This window comes from Colletes gigas, unplaced genomic scaffold, assembly GCF_013123115.1.
Source record: "Colletes gigas isolate AHSC1104 unplaced genomic scaffold, ASM1312311v1 Colletes_gigas_Sc00003, whole genome shotgun sequence".
NCBI classification, from domain to species: domain Eukaryota; kingdom Metazoa; phylum Arthropoda; class Insecta; order Hymenoptera; family Colletidae; genus Colletes; species Colletes gigas.
The window spans coordinates 9,102,888-9,126,817 of NW_025106632.1; the positions used below are offsets into that span (position 1 = coordinate 9,102,888).

Consider the following 23,930-nt stretch of genomic DNA (forward strand, 5'->3'; position numbering starts at 1 on the left):
GTCAACTACAATCATTTTTGGTGAATAGACATACCCCCGAATTCCAACGCACTTTCGAAAAAAAAATTCCTCACCGAAAATATACTGTGTGACCGAGCACCCTGTATGCACTTCTTATAATATCTGCAAATGATCATGTTGTTTCTCGAGTATATATTTCGGTATTTTTATCAGTAAGAACAGGAAAATATAGTAATGATTCTTAAAATGAACCCCATACGTGATTCGTAAATTGAACATTTCTATTCCTCACAACTTAAAAGAAGGCTTCGTGTCGAAATTCGACTCCGCTGTACGAAAAATGAACATGCCAACACCGGAGCGATGTTCGTTTTAAGAATCATTACTGTAATATGTGTAAAAATAGAACGTTTTACGCTTCGAAATATACCGGTACTCGACTTCTGGGCTACATTGTGAATTGAACAAAGAGAAAAAAATGAAATTCAATTGTCTCAATCACTGTGTTAATGAAAACCGTCCTGTCCACCTTCGCGCGTACGCTTGCCATGTCTATTATTCGTGGGCTACGTAGAGGGAAAATATATGGAGCAGGATCGACCGCCCGGTAGAACATCAGGACACCTTGGATCAATACGACCAAGAGAGACCGAAACAATGGCCATTCAACTGCAACGACGAAGACAGAGCTAAACACCTACACGAATGTGCGCCCGTTGAACGGCGCTGCTACGTCCTGGGTTAGGATGCAATTTTCTCGGTGACTTTCATATTTTGCTAAACAACTACAAACGGTACAACTTTCGAGATAAAATTACAAGTTTCCTTGTAAAAAAGAATGCAAAAGATTTTCCTACAAAATTTATCACCTGGCAATCAAGTTCTTCGGAGCTGGCTTTACGCGACGTTGTCAATCTTTCTAGAATTTTCGCTAAATTTGAAAACGGCCAAAACTGCCCTGTAGGTCATCGGAAAATTGATTCGAATCGCATTTACGAAGCAAACAGAACCGCCAGGAAAATTTAAACAAAGCAAACAAACGGAATCCTCATTAATTCAACAAGTAATTATTATTCAGCTCGTAGATGGTACTCCTATTCGAGATAATATGGCGACGATAGTAACGCGAAGGTTCGAGGCGATCGGAGAAAAATGAAAGTGTCTCCCGCTAGATATATCTTCCTCTTTCGATAGATAAAAGGTTACCACGTGTGACATCAAAGGCGGAACCGAAAATCTGAATGGAGAAATGTCACCTATAGTTCGTTCCATGAGACGATTAAGTCGGGCGTAAACGTAACACGACCCGTGACCAAAATCTGATTGGTCCACTGTGACGACACGGAGCTCTGGCCAGGAGTGTATCATCGACTCGACGTCCAATGGGAATACGCGAAAAGATGCAAGAAACGATTGAATAATAATGTATGGAGAAACCTTTCGTTAAAAAATGTTTGCAGAAGCTAAAATTCTTGAAAAAAAAACTGAATCGTTGCTATCAATTTAGGTAAATAATAACGTGTTTGCCGAGCAATACTCTGTCAATACGTTCCTGGTATAGTCACGTGGTTTTATTTAAACCCTCCTCAACCTCTCGTGGAACAGACTATAGGGTTGTGTATGTGAAAAAAAAAGTCAAGGACCGCGCTTGCGCGAAAGTAGTGTACGAGTCTGCACAACGAAGACAGGAACAACGTAGGAGTATAGATTGGCAATGCAAGCGCAACTCAGACTCAGTCCTCCAGCAAACTTCGTCGAGGACTTGTTGATCTCGAGAACAGCCAGAAATCCTCCCTTGTCGTCCTACCGCCGGCCAACTTAAATCTGAGCAAACACTAAAAATCTAGTAAGTTCAACGAATTTATTCTCCAATTATTTGCAACGTTGCTTTCTCGTTTATTCTATTTCGAACGGCTAATTTAGCACGTAATCGTGAACAGACATTTTACAAGAATACGCAAACTCTTGGCGCTATGAAAATTGTCAATTTACTTAATGCATCTCCGGTGTTATTAAACAATTGTTACCGTTGCCGCTTTCGCAAATACCGTAAGTCATTAACATTGGTTTCGATGATTTAAAACCTGGTATGGAAGATGCAAATCGAGACTCTTTCGCGTAGTAATTTAAGAAAATAGTATTGTACTCGATGATTTTAAATTCTATATGTTTATGCATTCGTCGAGTATTCTAATAGAAAATAAAAATCAGTTGGCTAGTTACCATTAGTAAGTAGAATGTGAACAGTGTCGTTTAAGTAGTAGCAGACATAACGAGGGCTGACTGCTTACGTTTCCCGACCCAATACTACTTACAGTTGCATCGAAAAATGATCTTTCTTTCTGTTTGATATTAGTATTACGATTCTTGTCCCGTGTAATTGTGACTATTATGCGAACTAAGATTTTTTAAAAATGATCAAAATTGTGGAATTGCCACTCTTCCGGAAAAAAAGATTCGTGCTTTGATAGAAACTTAAGCCTTTGTTATGCAATAGCAATAAAAGTTTCTAATATATAAAATTAATCACAGTGCAACGTTCTAAATCTTAAATTATTGTTTCGAGAGAGTTTAGCATACATAGGGTATGTGAAAGATCTATTTCAAAGTCTTACAATGTTGCTAGTTTTTCGAATTTCGTCATAAAGTTTTTAGAACGATGCCTTTAAGATTGCGCAGAAGTGTTACTTCATCAACGCAACACGCATTATTATGTGACAAATCAATTAGACAAGACTCAACGTATTAATTGGCGTGTCAGTCTATACCAAACAGAGTTGCGCAAGTCTATTACTTCCGCAACGTCACACACAAATCTTTACTGTACGTCACTCTAATTAGGCAAAAAGCATCGTTCGGTTGTACCAAAACGCAATAAACGCAACAGTTTTATATATACACTCGATATTGAGACACGATTCAATCTAAACGATTAAATGAATTTAATTAAAACTTCACGTGTAATATTCCCATCTCGGGATCTTATTAAATTTTAAACAAAATATTTAAAAATTCGAAAAAATAATGAAATCATAAAATATTTTCGACAACGATCACACTATTCGTCCTGTCCGGCACGTTTCAATATTTTTCCCTTAATATCGCGTTCTTAGGAACTATCGGAACGTGCTTTTCAATTTTACTTTACCTTTAAAAAAAATTCAAACAGTAAGGGAAATCGAGACTTATTTTTAACAAAAATTTCTTTAAGTATCTAAGTAATCACTTCCCTTTAAGGGTTTTCAATCGGAACAAAACTCGTCCGGGCAGAGTAAAGATTTCGAACGTATAAACAGTATATTTACCGTGAAACTGATGCTTGATTTAAAAGCTCTTTACTTTTGATTTTCAGGAGTTCACGTTAAACACCTGCTAGAAAAGCGAAAATGCACACGTGCGTTGCACTGGCCGTCGTCGCCCTGGCGAGCTCGATGCACCTCGGAGTCGAAGCATGGGGCGGTCTCTTTAATCGTTTCAGTCCCGAAATGCTGTCGAATTTCGGTTACGGTGGCCACGGCGATTACATGAGCAGGACAGGACTGTACCAGGTAAGGGGATCTTTTCTAAAACAACGCGATTTCCCGTGGTGTTCCAGGCGTCTTTGCGCGCACGATAACTGTTGCAACTTTGCCGCAGTACGGTCGACAATCGATCGACATATTGTTTTCACGTAACAGCAAAAGCACTTAGACGAAAGCGTTTTACTGTCACGAACTATTCTCGCAAGAATAACGTTGTTAGATTTCAAATCAGATAGAACTTGGAAAAATTTAATCGAGTAATTTCCTAGCACGCGTAGGCGGCTCAAAATAACCCCCAAGCATCTTTGCTCCTTTAAAGGGTTACGCCACGACGAACTAAATATTAAATATTTAGTCTCGAATAAAACTTTTTATCGTAACCGAATTTAAATACAAAAATGCATTTTGTTATTCGACCGAACGAATTACACAACAAATATAATCAATTATATTCTAGAAAAAAACTTATTTCTTTTGAGATTGGAATCTTTTCGAATTGTTAAAATATCTCTTTCGTAATAAACTAACTTTTCGCGTTTCGATTACAGCGGCCGTTATCTGCTGGCTACGGAAACGCTTACGGTGATTCCTTGGAAGAGGACCCCTTTGTGCCCTGCGAGGAAAGGCGGTGCACGAACAACGAGCACTGTTGCCCGGGTTCTATTTGCATCAACGTCGACGCAGGTTAGTCGTGTTATTTTTCACCCTTACGATCGAACCTGAGACAATAGTACAGCGGATAAATTTCAGAGGAGGGTCATTGCGTGTTCCAACTTGGTCAGAAACAGGGTGAACTGTGCAGAAGGGACAACGACTGCGAAACTGGCTTAATGTGTGCAGAGATACCCGGCAGCGAAACTCGATCGTGCCAACCACCGGTGACTTCCAACAAACTATACAGTAAGCTACCCTTGATCCGTTACGCGAAAGACGACGTGTAACTTTGTTTCGAGTAAAGCGTTTAGAGACACGTAGCCCGGCAAAGGTCACTGCACAAACGGTTTCACGTCAAAGAGATAATTATAAGGTCTCGTGTGACACGTTTATATTTAACTTCTAAACGTGGAACCAACAATAACGAATGATTCCAGACGAGGAATGCCACATGTCTGCAGAATGTGACATCAGCCGTGGTTTGTGCTGTCAGCTACAAAGACGTCACCGGCAAACGCCCAGAAAGGTATTTACAGTGTGTTCTTTAATATCTGTTCTTTTACGTGTACCTTATTATAGCCGGAAACAAAATCAACTGACCGTTCATAACCCGCCGGCGAGGAATTTATCTATCTTTGCTCGCACTCCCTTCGATTTTATTTGAACTTTCCGAGTTTTTACAACAGCCAAGAATAAAGGATATTCGTTCTTTTTTTAACCGCGATAATTCAAGTTCAAGGTTAGGATAATATAGATTTTTGTTTATTTCTATTCGTTATTTCGCTGAAATTTCAATGCTTATCGGTGCTATTCTATCCAATTACTGTTCGAGAATAATATCGTAAGGGTGAAGTTAATTGAATAATGAAAAATATAACATCAAAAAATTATTAAAGCTCCATTAAAAAATGTCCACCGTACTTGCTAATTCAAGATTTTTCGGTACAAAATACAGATGCTGTATAAAATGTTTCCACCTTTGCTTTACGATTGGCTATCCCCACCACGCGCGTTATTACGTAAATCTGCAAGCGTACTTTCTTTGTAAATTGTCATGACGTCAAAAAGGAATCGTGCATGCGCGATCGACAATGGTGGGGATGTCCTTGTCCAGACAATTGATTTTATTCTGCTAACTTTCCTTTGCTCCCTATGTTATTTCACTTTTTTTACCATCTCTTTCGTTCTTCTCTATTTTCATCGTCGAGTGTCACCTGAAACGTGTCTAACTTTTCTCGTTTAACACGTTAACGCGTTGACTGAGCTAAACAAATTTATTTTCAAGATTAGATTAAAGAAGATAAACCTTATATAAATAGAAAATAAATTCTAATAAATTCTATGAGAAATTGTGGGTATGGCAGTTAACGCGTCAAACTGTAAGAAGTAATATTTAAATGTAAAGGTATTGATTTTAAAGTTTTTAACTTGATAACTTTTTCTAAAAATTTATTATGTTTAAACAGGTTTGCTCGTACTTCAAGGATCCACTGGTGTGCATTGGACCGGTAGCAACGGATCAGATCAAGTCCGTGGTACAGTACACTTCCGGTGAGAAGCGGATCACCGGACAAGGGAACCGAATCTTTAAACGGGTCCCCTTCGCCTAAATGATCTATCGTTCCTTAATTAACCGATGAGAATGCAAGGAGTGTCTACTTGAATCAAATCTACCTTATATAACTATGCAGAAAAGCCTAGGATATAAGTCTGTCAATTCGAAATTCTCTCGATTCGTTCGATGTTCTCGATCCGCCCTCGCGACGACCGGACCGGAAAGAACGAGAACGCGCCCTCCAATCGTTTCTTTCTCAACATTATGACTGAGAAACGCGATACATATCAGAACAGCCCGTCTCATAGAATCGTAAGACAAAATACATATCAACGAGAAGATTCATGGAGGCGCGTTTTCAAAAGTTGTTCCAATTGTCGTCGAAACAACATCCAGGGTGTTTAAAAGTTTCGTTCCTTTATCAATTCTCTTAACACCCTTTTTTTGTATCGTACGAAAGGACTAGAATTTGCATTGGAATCGAATAGAAAAGGAATGAATGATTATAGCGATAGAAACGTCGAAGAAAATAATTATAAACGATAACGATTGAATAAAAATTTTTGTTAAAGGAAATCTCTTTGCGTTCGAAACAATGACTGAAAGATAGAAATGCTCTTTTCTTGCGATAGAATTTATTTAGTTATGATCGTTGGACCGACGATCTCGAGAGATCCTCGAATCGAGTTTCCTGAATTTATTCGTAAGGTGTCTCCTCGAATTACTTAAACGCACACACAGAGGAAAACTATATATATACATATATATTTTCATTTCTCCTGATTCTCGAGAAGAAATCAGACCAATACTTCGTATGTCAGTGGTAATGGAAATACTTTTCGCGGGGAAGAGTCGAACACGGTAATGCGACACGACGATTACGATATTAAAGTTCTAAAATCTGATCGGAAATCGCGCCGTAGACGTTTCCGTAGAACACACGATACCGAAACTTTGAAAAGAAGGAACACTTCGTCGGTGTTTGCAAAAACGTAATTACTTAACGCGTTATTACATTGTTAAGTCGTGTAGCGGAATCCGAGCACAACTGTATTTTAATCGATGCGTGTTCAGGAGCAAAATCCGATAACGTACATATCAAGTCAGCATTGCTTCGCGTAGCGTATATTCCAAAATTCTTAGAGGTATACGTAGAACATTTAGTACGATGAATTATTTAAGTGTGGAAACTGCTCGATTAAACATTTATCGTGGAAATCGCTCTATTAAGGATTAAATCGCGGGAATCGCTCTATTGAATATTGAAACCTCGGAGGTTGCTTCGTTAAATGTTATTAAAGTCGTAGCGTTACATATAACATAATTAAAGGAGTACACGCACACGCATATATATATACATATATGTGAGAATCGTTACTTTAAATATATCTATATCTCTACTAAAGAAGAAATCAATATCGTTGGGATTCGCAGATGTTAATTATAATTGTGGTTTTAAAAAAAAGAATATATTATATACATACGCGACGAAGGAACCAGCTGCATTCACGATCGTAGTCGTGGCATTAAAGAACGTGAACGAAGCAAATGTTACAATTGTAATAATACCGAAACCGCAGTGTTTAGTTTAGACACTGTCGCGAGACATTTTCTGATGCGTCAAGTACCTGTTGCGAAATCCGGACTACCCCTCGTTTCTAAGCCACTGATGCTAGGCAATCGAGAGTCCAAACTACAAATAAAAACAAAAATGGAACGTATTTCTAGTTACACGGGAATATTATACTTCCAACGTTGACCTTTATAGTATAAGGAAACTCTAAACATATCATGTGAATGCCTAATCCATTAAGAGAGTTTGTGAATGCTATTATACGAGATATATCTTATTGAAATTATATTTTTATCTTCGACCGATATGTATACTTAAACGTTATATATTTACATAGTATTCATATATTTTCCGGAGGCGTATATCTATAACATATAATGTAATTACCCTCTGATGCGTCGTGCGTACCTCTAGTCAGCAAAGATTAGCCAATCAAGTACTTTGTTCGATTGATTTGAGCCTTCGTTCAGGTTACACGATTCACAGTCCCAACGTTCAATTAATTACAATTGTAATAAGCAATTTGGTAACAATTATACGAATGTAAGTCGTAATTCAGGCCCCCCCTCCCCCTTTGTAATCATTTTGTATTGTACGGTTCACACGACTTATTTAATCGTTCTGTTATCGTTATTTGTGGGATTAAGCGAACGAAGAGAAAATTACGAACTGAAACTAATACATATCATACACCTAGTGGATTTCTAATCTTGATGGGAAAATATGGAAAATCTTACTCTTCCGCGTATTATTTTCACGTACGACACATTTGGGGGACTATGGCCACTTCAGGCTCGAGTCAAAAGTACCTCTATCAAATGAATTAATTCCAACATAATTATATGTGTATAACTATGTATATGTACTATTCAAAATTATAATGCAGAGTTTAATGTGAAATACATTGTGGTGCATTAAAAACAATCCAATCTGTCCCTCTCGCATTTATTTCACCAGTTTTCCGTCGAACGAATTTGCTTTTTCCTCTATTTAAAAATGTCCCAATAATTTTCACGATTTTCGCAAATTTCAACGTTCAAGACCCACGTTTTTTAGTGTAAAACATCAAAGATCAAACAATAATTTGCTTTTCTTCGTTCATTTTTCTTGCCACTTTACGCAACAAAATTTCTATAAATAATATAGTTTCCGCGCAACATATTTTCTCTACTGAAATTCTTCTTTCTGAAAATCTATCTATCTGATAGGATTCTGATGTTTTGCCAGGATTGCAGTAAACCTTCATACAACGCTGATTTCCAATCGATAAATTGATTAATTGCCAATGCAATACTGACGAAACTACGGAACACTGTTCCAGAAAAATTCAGATCGTACAGTAATTCGGTAATATTATTACAGATGAAACGCAATTGTTTACACAACGGTAATAAGATTATCTATAGTATGGATGATTTCATCGTTGTTCTTAAAAAATTTCAAACACTCACCGATCGTAGAATGCAGCACTAGTACCTGGATGACCATGTTGTCCATTGAAAATAGTCAACGAAGTCATCCATGAAGTTTTCTGGATCCAAGAATCATGAATCCTTGACAAAATTAGATGCCAAAATTCTGTAAAAGAAAATAGAAAAAATAACATTCTGTTTTTACAATTATAGAGATTTTAGTTTTAATAAAAAGATTTCTAATCATTCTGAACATATAAAATCGATATAACAAAATTTAGAACTAACAATAACAATTTTTTAACTAAATACAAATATACTTACAATTTTTCGCACGTGGGATATCGCCAAACACTCCTGTTCAATGATGCACTGACTCTAATACCGATAACGAATAATTTTTATTTTGAAAAGAACAATTGCAAAAGTTGTTAAAGATTATAGTAGGGCGATAAATTAGCGCGACCGAAAATTAATCATCGGCGAACAAATGATTCTACTATCGCGATTCATAAAGCAAAGAGAGCCCCGATGCTCTGTACAAAATTTACGTGTGAGCAATATACACTGACTCGACCTTCGCGTGTATCTAAAATGTATACGAAACTCTACTCGAAGCCACTGTGCTTCGAAAAACAATAAACAACACTACGCAACAAGCACTGATTCTACCAACCGCATTGCACGCGGTCATCAAAATTACTGAAAAAGAAAAATCTGATTAGAAATAAGAAATAATTAAGCAAGCATATAGACCTGTCTATTTATCGAAATAATACTAAATCGATAAAAAGACAAAAATATATAAACGTATATAGGTGCATACTCACTTGTTATAATAAATTTTCCAAGTTTTCCCAATGTTCGATTTCAAATTTCCTCGATTCGATATTTCGAAGCAATGTGGCGTCGATTGCGAGCCGGTAGCGTTCTTTCGAATTGCAGCAACCAAATTCTTTAACATATATAAAACACAAATTTCAATCAGATGCATCAAAATATATGTACATACCTACATCTTAATTTAGCATCATCTGAACACGATATGTGTCCCATGAAATAATAATTTCGATTAGAGATGTGATAATTAATGTCGATTAGATGTGGAAGAAAAAGCGCCAAGTTGATTCAACTTTTTTCTCGATTCCGACTGAATTTATAATAGACACGTATTAATATTGAACGAAATCACCAACAGAGAGTGACGGAGAGTACTAGTAGCGATTAGAAACATTTAGGTGAGAATAATTAAGAAGTACGTACGACATTAGACGCGAAGCCTGTCAATGTACCTCATCCCACCAGTTTCCAGAGAACTATGAGGAGCAGGTCCGGACACGTTTACCGCGCGAAGTAATGGAGGGGGCGCGGGGTGAGATTGGCTGGCAGTCCAACGTCTCGATTCTCGATGTACATTCCCGAAAGAAAGGTTAAATCTTATATCTCGAATAACATTGATCATACATGTAGAAACTGTGACTGTAAAATAAATACGAAACGATACCAAATAAACAATTAATTACTTAATGATTTATTATCGATATACTTTTGAGACGTCACAATACGTTTCATCCGACTTTCGATACATTCCATAGATTCGATAATGTCTCTATTCATGAGTCGATCGGAATATGTACTTAATAATATGTAAATATATTTTTTTAAAGTGATTATATTCTTACCATTGCCAGCTTTACTAAACCCGGGGCAGTGATCCGATTACGCGACAGTTCTTTTCTTCTGTGACTCATCTGACTGTGTTTACATTCTTGGCCACCGGCTTCTCGTCTTCACCTTGAAGCTAGGAGGCTCTCGAATTACTTGTCCGTGTGACACGAAAAAGTATTGCTCTTCTCGTCTACACTATGCATTGTTTGTGCACTTAATCCGTGTGTTACGAAAAACAAATTGCTTGTGACCTCTATTCCATTCTGCGTCTATGCCGATACAGTTTCGAACTTTTTACCATTGCTGTGTCAAACCCAATGTTATCGACAAAATCGAGAAAAATTGTTGTGTAGATATAGTGAGAATTAATACAAATATTTTTAGAAAACACACTATACGCAAAAAGAACATTTATATGAGAAACTGATTGAAATTTTGATATAAATTAATATTTACACGTTTCTATGGTTAGAATAAATATATTTACATCTATCTAGTTACTTATATGTATATCGCATAACATATCGATATATTCAATGTTCAAGAAGTGCCAGACCGGATGCTACGGATGTGACGTCACATGAGTATAACGATAATAAATCATTACGTAATTTATTGTTTGTCTCGAATCTTTCTATAATTATTTTTTAAATAATATAATGTTATTCGATATATAAAATTTAACCTTTCATTCGGAAATGTACATCGAGAATCGAGACGTTGGACTGCCAGCCAATCTCACCCCACAACCCCTCCATTACTTCGCGCGGTAAACGTGTCCGAACCTGCTCCTCATCGTTCTCTGGAAACTGGTGGGAAGGGGTACATACATTGACAGTCTTCGCGTCTAATGAGGTACGTACTTCTTAATTATTCGTACCTAAATGTTTCTAATCGCTACTAATACTCTCCGTCACTCTCTGTTAGTGATTTCGTTCAATATTAATACGTGTCTATTATAAATTCAGTCGGAATCGAGAAAAAAGTTGAATCAACTTGGCGCCTTTTTTTCCACATCTAATCGACATTAATTATCACATCTCTAATCGAAATTATTATTTCATGGGACACATATCGTGTTCAGATGATGCTAAATTAAGATGTAGGTACATATATTTTAATGCATCTGATTGAAATTTGTGTTTTATATATGTTAAAGAATTTGGTTGCTGCAATTCGAATGAACGCTACCGGCTCGCAATCGACGCCATAATGCTTCGAAATATCGAATCGAGGAAATTTGAAATCGAACATTGGGAAAACTTGGAAAATTTATTATAACAAGTGAGTATGCACCTATATACGTTTATATATTTTTGTCTTTTTATCGATTTAGTATTATTTCGATCAACAGACAGGTATATATGCTTGCTTAATTATTTCTTATTTCTAATCAGATTTTTCTTTTTCAGTAATTTTGTTGACCGCGTGCAATGCGGTCGGTAGAATCAGTGCTTGTTGCGTAGTGTTGTTTATTGTTTTTTGAAGCACAGTGGCCTCGAGTAGAGTTTCGCATACATGTTAGATACACGCGATGGTCGAGTCAGTGTATATTGCGCACACCTAAATGTACAGAGCATCGGGGCTCTCTTTGCTTTATGAATTGCAATAGTAGAATCATTTGTTCGCCGATGATTAATTTTCGGTCGCGTTAATTTAATATGCTACTATAATCTTTAACAACTTTTGCAATTGTTCTTTTCGAAATAAAAATTATTCGTTATCGGTATTAGAGTCAGTGCATCATTGAACAGGAGTATATGGCGATGTCCCATGTGCGAAAAATTGTAAGTATATTTGTACTTTGTTAAAAAATTGTTATTGTTAGTTCCAAATTTTGTTATATCGATTTTAAATGTTCAAAATGATTAGAAATCTTTTTATTAAAACTAAAATCTCTATAATTGTAAAAACAGAATGTTATTTTTTCTATTTTCTTTTACAGAATTTTGGCATCTAATTTTGTCAAGGATTCATGATTCTTGGATCCAGAAAACTTCATGGATGACTTCGTTGACAATTTTCAATGGACAACATGGTCATCCAGGTAGGTACTAGTGCTGCATTCTACGTTCGGTGAGTGTTTGAAATTTTTTGTTCCTATGAACCGGCTGTTCCTGATTATTAATTGCGATTTACTTCTGACAACTAAATTTTCAATCGCATCCGTTAATCGGTTGAGCACTTCTATAAAATTAATCGATTGATGCCTATCTCTAAACTGCTAAACAGTTTTCATTCCGTTAAACATCAAAAAAATTCCTTCTAAAAGGTCTGTTTTAAAAAGGGAACTGTGTCACTATTAGGAGCGGCAAAGCTTCCTCTTTGAAATGATTTTTGTTTTACGTCGATCCGACTTTCCGTTTCAGAGATATCGTTATCTAAAGGAAGACGACATTTTTCCAATTTCACTATCTCTCTCTCAGTTTTATGCGTCGCACCTTTCTCTCACTCGCGCGTCATGTTGACCTACCCCAATCATATCACCTGCGCAGTAACCAACGAATAGCCAACAAAGTAGCCAGTGAATATAACAACTATTATAATTAATAGACTTTTATGTTTATTTTTAAATCTACTTTGACGCTATGGCATGATCCCTGGCGGGTCTATTTGAAAACATTTAATTTATAAAAGTAACTGATGATAGAAAGAAAGTATGAGTTAAATTTGAAGATAAAAAAGACTGTGAACACAATCGTATAGATCAAAAGTTTCGATTAATGGATTTCTGGGCCTCAAATGGGGTTTTAAAAAAATCAGGTCGGCAAAATGATATTTCAAAAATGAAATAGATGTTCAATGCTTCCAATTTTTTATTAGTCCGTTTTAAAATATTTCGTACTTATACAATATTTACGACCTCATAAAATAAAGTTCGGCACACATAATTCAGTCAACACTATACATATACAATAAAAATTATATACACGCGTACACACAATTATATATGTATAGGTTGCATTGATTATACTAATATTACTGTTATAAACAGTATAAAAAGTTCATAAAAATATAATATTAATCATAATCAAAGTCAGTATTATAGCTAACAACATTAATTTAAATTATTCTTCGTTTTATTGTAATAAAATGGTAATGTTTTGCAAATTATATCTGCAAAAGATTGTTGATACACACCCACACACACACATGAGCAACTTTTATTATATATTATATTTTAGTATAAAAATACAAAGAAAATTAAAGTGCATATATAAGAATACTGAAACAGATTTTTCAAATTTGGTTGCATTGAAGGATTCTATTAATATATGATAATAAATAACAAATATTTTGTACTGTAAATAGTGTAAATAATATGTAATTACTATTTTTAAATATATACAAACCTTTAAAGAGTAAGAGATTCATATTTCCACGCATTTGCTTATTTCTATAATTAATTATCATAATCTACTAGTTAAACTTCAATGAAAATTTAAAACGTAATATCGACTCTTCTTTAGTTTACATTTTATAATAAAATATATAAAAATGAACACTATGCTCATAATATAAATTTGGATCTCTGTAGATTCCACGGGCAGATAACATTTTGATACAGAATAATTATTAGGAGTAAATACACCCTGGAATATCAGTATTATTTTATATGTATAATGATAATGAAATAATTAATTTAAATTATATATTTTAAATTTTTAACTTACAAGTAAGACTGAAGGATTATCTTTATTGCGCCAACTAAATGATGATATTGTAAATTCAAATATATTCCCTAAATGTAATCTTCTACAACCATGATGAGTATGGCCATTAATGATCAGTCTTGGATTCAATATATCTAAAAGCTGTAAGTTAAATATTTTATAGTCAATGTTTCAATAATAGCTCTCATATATTATTTTATATACTTGTTCAGATGCTTCCTTTGACAAACATTCCCATCGTTCTCTAAATTTAATATCTTTTATTTCATCTGGTGCTTGATCAATTTCATGGCAAATTTCGTCTGATTCACGATACATTGGGTAATGCTATAATCATAATTGAAATATAATACAACTTCTACTGTATCAAAAAATTCTTTACTGACCTGCAAAAGTATTGGTCTACTATATCTTGAGATTGCATTATCTTCACCACAATGACTTCCAATACCTTTTGCACATCTTAAATGTGCTGAAAGAAAATGTATTTTGTTCGCAAACTTTAATGTTCATATACATTTATTTTTTAGACAAAAAATAAAATGTACCTGCTATTTTATTTAATGCTATTTCCGTAGGACGACACAAGAAACATCCATCTCCTTCTAGGGCCATACTATTGATTAAAACAAAGTGATTCCCCCTTATACTAACTCTTCTCACACTTGGTGATTTTAAACCATTCATAAATCTTTGATTCAAATATGGCGTAATTGCTAAATAAATATTTCCTTTTTATTAAGAACATTAACTAATTATAAGAATACGCAAGATTTCATAATACCATAGTGAAATCCAATATCATGATTTCCGGCAACAACATAAAGATGTGTATTTTTAGGTACTGAAAATAGTGAATGAAATCTTTGTATGTACTGATCAAACTCTGCAGAACTACTCCATTGTCCCTCATCAAATAAATCACCTATTGTGATAATTATGACATTTCATTATTATTAATTATTTCATATTACTTAAAATGCATATTATTGCATACCTAATATGAAAATTATGTCTGGTTTATGAAGTGTAACCATAGTTTGGAATGCCCTGTACATTTGCCATTCCCTGAATAAGAAAAGATTCATTTTATTAAAAAAGATTTAATTCTATCTACATGTGAATAAATAATAAAAACTATACATAAGGTGGACCTTTTTAGTTTATCAAACCAATGTCCTCGTTTAGAACCTAACAAATGAGTATCTGCTATAAACAATGCATGCACCGGAGTTTCTTCTTTCTTTGGTTGTGGAATTGTTTTATCGACTTTTCGAGAGTCCAAAGTAGGCCATGAACACTAATATATTAGAAGAAAAAGTTTTACAAATTTGTCTATGTACATAAGAATTACAACTAATATTAATGTCACTTACTTGAATAAGCACAAGATAATATATCAAATATTCACAGAAGATAAATACGCATAACAAAGCTATAGCAGTTCCTGTTAAATATTTCTTGCATGAAAACATTCTAGTATTTGATGTTTTGGACAGCTGTAAACAATTTAAGGGATGAGATGTAACATAATTTATAAGTAAAAAACAATGTGATTTTAAATAAACATGATATTAGTAGTTACATGTACTCTACATTATAATGGAATATTGGAAAAGTATTCTGTACTGCATGACATTACATACTTATCAAGTTATTGCATAGTACGTTTACACGAATTAAAATTACTACATCGATATTATGTAACTACGGCGTAAATTAAGCCTCAATGTGTTATTACTGATCTTTTCCTCTATATATAACTATGTAGATGTTTGCATACAAATCAGTGGTGTCTCAGACGGACCATTTTTCTCGTGTATGCGCGGCCCGCCGATGACAAAAACATAAACTATAAAAATTTAATGACATGGATATTAGGAAACTGACGAATCCTTGCACACCGCAGTTACAGGTGAGGCAGATCAGGTGATCAAGCATATGTAATTTACTAATTTGTGCCAAATAAAGGTGCATTTACATTTGAATCTGAACTCCGAACATGAGCAGATTCTATTTCTATCAGATCAGTGATGCCAGAAAAGCACCGCCGGGTGCACACGCATACATGCCAGATACGCGTACGTGAGCTCGTGGAGTTTCGGAAAGTCGACAAAGGCAAACTGACGCATGCCCTCTTTCTCGATTCTCCGAAGCTGCCCGAAGTAATTTCGGATCGCCTCGTGGGAGTCGAGAGAGCAAGGCTCACATTTGCCTTCTCGCTCTAAACAACTGAAATCCGACCTCCCGTCAACGGCATACGATTTGGATTCTCGAGCCGAGATTCTCGACTGCCCAGGCATTTTTACTTTCCGACCTATGTAGGCGCACATAAGCAAAGTACCCATAATGAAAAAAAAATTTTGTAAAATTTATTTTACGAAAATACACGTTTTAAGACCTCCTGATCATATTTTAATTATTGAAAAAAAAGAAATTTTTTATTATTCCCATGTATGAGCACACATATGTATATTATTAATACGATTGAATATAAATAGCTGAATGAATTTAAATGAATTTTACATTTAAGTTTTATGTTCTCATTTCAAAGGCGTGTGGACGGATTCAAATACGTGAACACTAAACGTAACGATGTAATTATATTATTTAATATTTACTAACTATTTAACATAAAGAACATAAAGAAAGACATAAAACGTAAACGTAAAAGATCATGAACGTAAAACTGTGATTGCTCTCGACTAACGTTCGATACAGAGTGACGTTCCTGCAGTCAAAGTCGACCCTTCCTTATTCCTATCTTATAATAATGATCTAAACAAAACGCACGTTCGAGACGCAGTCTCTAAAACGTATTTCAGCTTAAACCTAAACACCTCACTCGATACCTACTCTAACTTAGACTAAACACTCCTATCGACGCAAACGATAACGGTTCTCCTAGCCACACACATACACTCCTTACAGATTATACCTCTTGCTTCATAGTTGTTCCGATATATAGGCATAATGTATAAAAAATCTTTTAAATGTTTCATATAAATCTTAGGACGAATTAAATTTTATATAAAAAAAATTATATAAACTTTTTCTCTATCTTCTCTAGAAAAGAAAACATTAAATGAAATCTTATACATTACATGCTTACTTAAATCGCATTGAAAACGAATACCACAAATGTTTTAGAATAATATGCAAAATGTGATTGCGATTTTCGCTAAGACAAATTGAAAACTCGGTTCTAACAAGGAAAAGTTGGAATGGTACCCGATTTTGGGTTAGGTTTTACTTTGAGATATTATTAAAGTTATTACAGGTACTTATTTTCAGAAATAGAACTATGTTCACCACTAATCAGCGTGGCGTGAGTGATGAGGTCTTTGCCTGCAAGTTCCGAACTTCTTCTGCTCTGCTGGTTCGAACCCTGCTCGAACTTTTTTTTTTTATTTTTTCAATCATACTTTAAGCGTACACTAAATATGACATTATATTTTTGTCTGACCTTCGAATATTTTTTTTTAAAGTTAAATTTAACCGATTACATTTAACATATGTTATTTTCAATGTACGAAGTACATGAATCTGGATGGTACTTTTCACAAAAACAGTCAAAACATAAAAATTTCAAGCACCACGTACATTTACTGAAAATTTTGTTTTCACAGAAATTACAAAATTTTGTATTTAACTCTGATGGAAAGGCCGCTTCATTTACATTGATAAAATGTGAACGATTTTCGGATAGTCGTACCTTGTAGCTCGTACTTTTTACCTTATACTTCAGGTAAAAAGGGATATAGCTGGGAAAAACAGTTTTATGACATTACCTGCTAACTTATGTTACTGTTCTACAATGAAACGCTATGTTTTGTACCTTTAAAAATATTCGACTATGTGCTTTTAAAATTTAAGATACAACCCATACTTTGTATTAAACTGGCAAACGGGATCACTTTTCCTTTGTTTCTAGTTAGTTCTATTTAGTTCGTCATAACCAATTGATACGGTTATTTCAAAACAATCGAGGAAAATCATTATTAATTAATTTCTGCAATTATTAATTCTACTGTTTTGTTTATGTTATAAAGTAAGAACTCTTCTTATTGAAAAATACCACAGCTTGCACAATACTGGTAAAAAGTGGAATCTCATTTTAATTTATTAATTTTCAATCTTAAAGTATTTTGATTTTCAAAAATCGTATTAATAATATACACATGTGTGCTCATACATGGGAATAAAAAAAAATTTCTTTTTTTTCAATAATTAAAATATGATCAGGAGGTCCTAAAACGTGTATTTCCGTAAAATAAATTTTACAAAATTTTTTTTTCATTATGGGTACTTTGCTTATGTGCGCCTACATAGGTCGGAAAGTAAAAATGCCTGGGCAGTCGAGAATCTCGGCTCGAGAATCCAAATCGTATGCCGTTGACAGGAGGTCGGATTTCAGTTGTTTAGAGCGAGAAGGCAAATGTGAGCCTTTCTCTCTCGACTCCCACGAGGCGATCCGAAATTACTTCTGGCAGCTTCGGAGAATCGAGAAAGAGAGCATGCGTCAGTTTGCCTTTGTCGACTTTCCGAAACTCCACGAGCTCACGTACGCGTATCTGGCATGTGTGCGTGTGCACCCGGCGGTGCTTTTCTGGCATCTCTGGTGTATGCATACAATAAAGTGCAATTTGGACTTCAGTACAAGTAGAAATCGTGGATAGTGGGCAAACATATCAGAGCAACTTGTACTCAATCAATTATCTCGAAGATAAAGCCTCGTATGAAAAAATTTTATTCTTTATTTTCAATTCGTCTTTTAATGTAGAATCACTCCTATCTCAGTTGTACTATCGATGAGACAAATATGTATAGTATATTGTGATTGGAATAATTCCAATCACAAATAAAATACAGGGAATAAGATCGATTTATTCCTTATTCGTGAAATTAATTAAGTCAGATTTATTTGTAATCATCCATTCGCTATTCGACTGAATTTTTGTTCAATTTTGGTTTGAACCGATAATATTGGTAGTGACATAAAAATGATAAAGGACACGCAAGCTTCCTATCTTTGTAACTCGAAAAAAAATGCTTACGTTTATCGGTTTATTCTTTATCTTGTCTATGCCCGTCAGATGAAATATTTATTTTGTATCTTATCTGTGATTCTACGTTTCGTCTGCAGTAAATTCAATAAAAAAATGATTGTAGATTGATAAGATAATTGGACTTTACCGTTAGTTACTAAGTACGGAAAATGCAAAAATAATGTTACGCAGGCAAAGGAGTAATATGAAAAAAATATATACAAAAATTAAAATACATATACTCGCACATTTATGTTGTTTAAATCTTTATTAATGTTATAAATATATTTCATACATTAAAGTTTTGTATACATTTTTCATTTACATGTTGTTATAGAGTTCCACCAATTTTTAAACAAATATTTATAAATGTGAAGTATTAATTATTTTTACAGACAGTACTGCATATATTATACTAGTTATTTATATTTTTTCAAAATACTGCTTATTACAATTACTCGAGCTTTTTATATTTACAGAAAAAAGTCTTTCGTAGATTGTTATCATTTATGACTTAATCTATATATATGACCTGTTTATTTGCAATAAACAGTGCAAAATGTCCAAATTATCTTTCAATATATATTGTATGTATCATATATTAAATGCATCAACTAGAGGTCAAAGTCTTCGAAAAGTATAGCGAATTCTGTAAGTTAGGTTAGTACCAACTCACATATTGAACGCATGCGTATCTGTAGAAGGTACTTCCAGAATAGTATTCATTCCATGTTCACATTTAATACTGTTTATTTGTACGTATGCAGGTAATACTTTAAAATATGTCTCAATACAGATTATTAAATGCTATTGCACGTTCTTCGCGCATAAATAAAAATTTTATAGTTCAAACAGGTAAGTACGAACAGAGAAAACATTTATATATGTATATATTTGTATCTTGAACTTTGGCTCTAAAGTAGTTAATTGACAAACTTGTGATTTTTATGTGTTATAACAATGAAAGTATAAATTCTGCAAACGTAATATCTATGTAATATTTAACAATCATTAATAATTTGAAAAATTGTAAAAGAACATTTTTAATGCATGAGTATATTTTAACTTTAGAATGGAAAACCTAAAGACTATATAACATTTATCTACATAGATATTGAATATTATACTTTAATATCACAAATGTTGAACTGAATTACTGTTATTTAATGTTTAATATATTTTTGTCCCATAACAATATACAATAAAGATAATGAGCAAGTTCTTATGTTTTCCTTTTACCTTAACTTTATGTAATTCATTGCATAAGTTTTGCTTTCAGGAATGTATCAGACAATTAGAACTCTTGCTACTGCAGGAAGCTCAAAACATTTGAAATATAAAGTCATAGACAATGTAGCTGTGGTTACTATAGATTCTCCAGGAGTCAAGGTATAATATTTATATCATATTAATAGATATTGATGATATTATTGTTTATAATTAACAAACATTATAAAAAAGTAGAATGAATCAAGTAATATACATTTCAAATAAATCCATTAATACATCTTAATGTAGGTAAATACAATGAATTATGAAATAATGAATGAACTTTCAAATACCTTAAACAATATACAAACAGATTCTGCTGTGAATTCTGTAGTTCTTATAAGTGGAAAACCAGGTTGTTTTATTGCTGGTGCAGATATTACTATGATACAAGGTTTTAAAAGTATAGAAGATGGTTATAATGCATCTATAGGATGTTACAGTATTTTGAATGCAATAGAACAAAGCCAAAAACCAATTGTAGCTGCAATTCAGGGCAGTTGTTTAGGAGGAGGTTTAGAGGTATATAAATTACAAAATTATAATTTGTACATTGTTTTTAATATTTTTATATACCTTAGCTTTTACTTATTTAAAGTTTTATTTAAACAATATAGCTTGCACTGGCTTGTCATTATCGAGTAGCTACCAATGATCCAAAAACTAGTTTAGGTTTACCAGAAGTAATGTTAGGTCTGTTGCCTGGAGGAGGAGGCACTCAAAGATTACCTCGATTAACAGTACTTCCTAATGTATTAGATATGGTTCTTACTGGTAAACATTTGAAAGCAGATAAAGCTAAAAAATTTGGAATAGTAGATATTTTAGTAAATCGTCTTGGTCCAGGGGTTGAAACATCAGAAAAAAAGTGAGAAATGTTTTAATTACTTTAATGTGTACTTTTATGAAAGTTATATATATGAAAACTATATATGCAATATTTATAGCTCTATGAGATATTTAGAAGAAACTGCTGTTAAAGCTGCAAAAGATATTGCAAATGGGACTCTGAAAATTAATCGTGGTCCTAAAACATTGGCTGACAAGGTTACGAACTATGTTCTTTCACTTAACTTTGTCAAAGATCAAGTATTCAAAAAAGCAAGAGCACAAGTGATGAAAATGACTGGAGGCTTGTATCCTGCTCCACTCAAGATTTTAGACGTAGTACGCACTGGTTTAGATAAAGGTCCAGTTGTTGGCTATGAAGCAGAGGCTAAAGCTTTTGGTGAATTGACAATTACACCAGAATGTAGAGGTCTTACAAGTTTATTTTTTGGACAAACAGCATGTAAAAAGAATCGCTTTGGTACACCTAAAAGTGCTATTAAGTGAGCAGGTTTCTTTGCATATCATTATAAAAATGATTAGTTTTTTACAGAAATATAACTTTGTATGTATATTAGGAAACTTGCTGTTGTTGGTGCTGGTCTAATGGGGGCAGGTATTGTTCAAGTTAGCATAGACAAAGGCTTTGAGGTAGTTATGAAAGATACAAATGAAACAGGTTTATATCGAGGTATCAATCAAATACAGAAGGGAATGGATAATGCTGTAAAGAGAAAAAAGTATTCGACGTAAGTTTGGAACTTGTTTTTCATTGAGATATTTTTGTATAGGATGTTTCCTTTGAATTTATTCCTATATCCAGTCTATAATTTCAAATATTTATTATGTAAATTTGTGTTTATTTTTAGTCTTCAAAAAGATAAATACTTTTCCCAGCTTGATGCCACTTTAAATTATAATTCCTTTAAAAATGCAGATATAGTAATTGAAGCTGTATTTGAGGATATTGCAATTAAACACAAAGTTATAAAGGAAATCGAAGCAAGCACGCCAGGGCATTGCGTACTTGCAACGAATACGTCAGCAATTCCTATTACTGAAATAGCTGCTGGAAGTAGTCGTCCAGACAAAGTAAGCGTAACAAGTAGGGATGGGCGGGTACCTTTATAGTTTTTACAAATTTTCCACAAACCTAGTTTGTTCGATCTGTTGCGACATGTTGTAAAATTCAGGTATTGGAATAATATAAACATTCGGGCTCCTGAACCGACCCCCGTCCCGAACCTGAAATCTCAGGTACCCGCTGACCCTTAATGACAGCGCTGTGCTTGTAAATTTAGTCTAATAAAACTTTGATATTTAGGTGATTGGAATGCACTATTTCTCTCCGGTAGATAAAATGCAACTATTAGAAATAATAACGCACAAAGGAACATCGACCGAAACTATTAAAACTGCGGTTGATGTTGGTTTAAAACAGGGTAAGACAGTTATTACCGTTGGAGACGGTCCAGGATTCTATACCACAAGAATTCTGTCTGCTATGTTATCTGAAGCTATTAGATTAATGCAGGTTAATACTTTTATTTCTATTCATATTAATTAATATATTAAGATAAAGTGTAATGTTATACACAAAAATAGGAAGGTGTGGATCCAATGGATCTGGATAATTTGACAAAAAAATTTGGATTTCCTGTTGGAGCAGCAACCTTATCCGATGAAGTCGGAATTGACGTTGGTGCTCATATAAGTGCTCATCTTGTAAAGGTTTTAGGCGAACGTTTTAGAGGTGGAGATGTAAATATACTTGGTGATATGGTTAAAGCTGGTTTCCTTGGTATTTTCTTTCTTATTAATGGTTTTGTGATGATTTTATCCTTGTAATGTACAGATATTTAACGAGGTATCTACAATTTTTAGGCCGAAAATCTGGGAAAGGTATATATGTATATGAAGCCAATACGAAACACAGAAATGTTAATCTTGGAGCGTTAGATATTTTGAAGAAATATAAACTTGAGCCAAAAGGAAGTGTATTAGACGAAGATCGTCAATTAAGAATGGTATCTCGATTCGTTAATGAAGCAGTGCTTTGTTTAGAAGAAAATATATTGGCTAATTCAGTAGGTCGAATTATTATTTATGCATTATGTACGTTGTATCTCTTCGTATATAAAATAATATATTTTTGTAGTTGGAAGGTGATGTTGGAGCTGTTTTTGGACTAGGTTTCCCTCCATTTACTGGTGGACCTTTCCGTTGGGTAGATCATTACGGAGCCGGTAAATTAGTGAATAAAATGGAGGAATATCAAAGTAATTATGGCGATGCTTTCAAACCGTGCCAGATGTTATATGATTTTGCATCAGATCCAAGCAAAAAGTTCCATAAACAATAAATAAAACTTAAAACTAAATAGTTCCAGTATATACAGCATCCAAACTTGAAAACTAAATGGTTGAGATTTTGATGCATTTATAATAATGGCATGAATGGCGATCATAATGTTTAAAAATACTATATTTTTCTATATACTTATATATATACATATTAAGACTGTCCTAACAATTTGGATTTTCTACAACGAATGACAATGCAAGATAGTTGTATGTTTATTTATTAAAGCATTTTTATACAGTTTATACTTTGAGATAACTTTAATATTTGCATAATATATATAGTTCAGTGGTAAAATGTATTTTTAAAAATTAATATAAACCTGCAAACTATATGTATACATGTTTATTGTTTTGAAATATATGTATATATTTTATTATTCATAAAATTGTAAAATATAATTTTG

The 23,930-nt window shown here is 33.7% G+C and overlaps 3 protein-coding genes across 7 annotated transcripts; 2 read left to right on the forward strand and 1 right to left on the reverse strand.

Annotated features, from left to right (window-relative positions):
• Positions 1-1,705: 1,705 nt before the first annotated feature.
• LOC122404524 (prohormone-3) lies at positions 1,706-7,547 on the forward strand. The gene is made up of 6 exons (XM_043408558.1): positions 1,706-1,807; positions 3,314-3,509; positions 4,031-4,166; positions 4,233-4,382; positions 4,574-4,662; positions 5,603-7,547. Exons 2-6 carry the CDS (start codon positions 3,348-3,350, stop codon positions 5,744-5,746), a joined length of 681 nt encoding a protein of 226 aa, XP_043264493.1. The 5' UTR covers positions 1,706-1,807; positions 3,314-3,347; the 3' UTR covers positions 5,747-7,547.
• Positions 7,548-13,775: 6,228 nt separating this feature from the next.
• Positions 13,776-15,904, reverse strand: LOC122404671 (metallophosphoesterase 1). Of its 5 annotated transcripts, none has more exons than XM_043408847.1 (10): positions 15,826-15,904; positions 15,395-15,517; positions 15,173-15,318; positions 15,016-15,086; positions 14,803-14,943; positions 14,567-14,734; positions 14,405-14,490; positions 14,223-14,345; positions 14,019-14,159; positions 13,776-13,937 (listed from the first exon to the last, which is right to left on the reverse strand). In XM_043408847.1, the coding sequence occupies exons 1-10, from the start codon at positions 15,865-15,867 to the stop codon at positions 13,776-13,778; spliced, it is 1,203 nt and encodes a 400-aa protein (XP_043264782.1). In that variant the 5' UTR covers positions 15,868-15,904. The 5 variants fall into 5 exon arrangements, with proteins under 5 accessions (XP_043264782.1, XP_043264785.1, XP_043264783.1 ...); XM_043408850.1 differs by having other exon boundaries at positions 15,802-15,881; XM_043408848.1 differs by lacking the exon at positions 15,826-15,904 and adding an exon at positions 15,665-15,802.
• Positions 15,905-19,771: 3,867 nt separating this feature from the next.
• On the forward strand, positions 19,772-23,682 carry LOC122404552 (trifunctional enzyme subunit alpha, mitochondrial). Its single transcript, XM_043408606.1, has 11 exons — positions 19,772-19,921; positions 20,346-20,455; positions 20,585-20,857; positions 20,953-21,203; positions 21,283-21,666; positions 21,742-21,912; positions 22,033-22,255; positions 22,488-22,697; positions 22,769-22,964; positions 23,048-23,250; positions 23,322-23,682. The coding sequence occupies exons 1-11, from the start codon at positions 19,849-19,851 to the stop codon at positions 23,523-23,525; spliced, it is 2,298 nt and encodes a 765-aa protein (XP_043264541.1). The 5' UTR covers positions 19,772-19,848; the 3' UTR covers positions 23,526-23,682.
• Positions 23,683-23,930: the final 248 nt, after the last annotated feature.

Coding starts and splice junctions, on each gene's coding strand:
- LOC122404524 (XM_043408558.1), top strand. CDS start 3,348: ATGCACACGTGCGTTGCACTGGCCGTCGTCGCCCTGGCGAGCTCGATG. Junction 4,167..4,232: donor TTGCATCAACGTCGACGCAG/GTTAGTCGTGTT, acceptor GATAAATTTCAG/AGGAGGGTCATTGCGTGTTC. Junction 4,383..4,573: donor GACTTCCAACAAACTATACA/GTAAGCTACCCT, acceptor GAATGATTCCAG/ACGAGGAATGCCACATGTCT.
- LOC122404671 (XM_043408847.1), bottom strand. CDS start 15,867: ATGTTTTTGTCATCGGCGGGCCGCGCATACACGAGAAAAATG. Junction 14,735..14,802: donor TGATATTGGATTTCACTATG/GTATTATGAAAT, acceptor ATATTTATTTAG/CAATTACGCCATATTTGAAT. Junction 14,491..14,566: donor AGCATTAAATAAAATAGCAG/GTACATTTTATT, acceptor ATTTTCTTTCAG/CACATTTAAGATGTGCAAAA.
- LOC122404552 (XM_043408606.1), top strand. CDS start 19,849: ATGTCTCAATACAGATTATTAAATGCTATTGCACGTTCTTCGCGCATA. Junction 20,858..20,952: donor GTTTAGGAGGAGGTTTAGAG/GTATATAAATTA, acceptor TAAACAATATAG/CTTGCACTGGCTTGTCATTA. Junction 21,204..21,282: donor GTTGAAACATCAGAAAAAAA/GTGAGAAATGTT, acceptor CAATATTTATAG/CTCTATGAGATATTTAGAAG.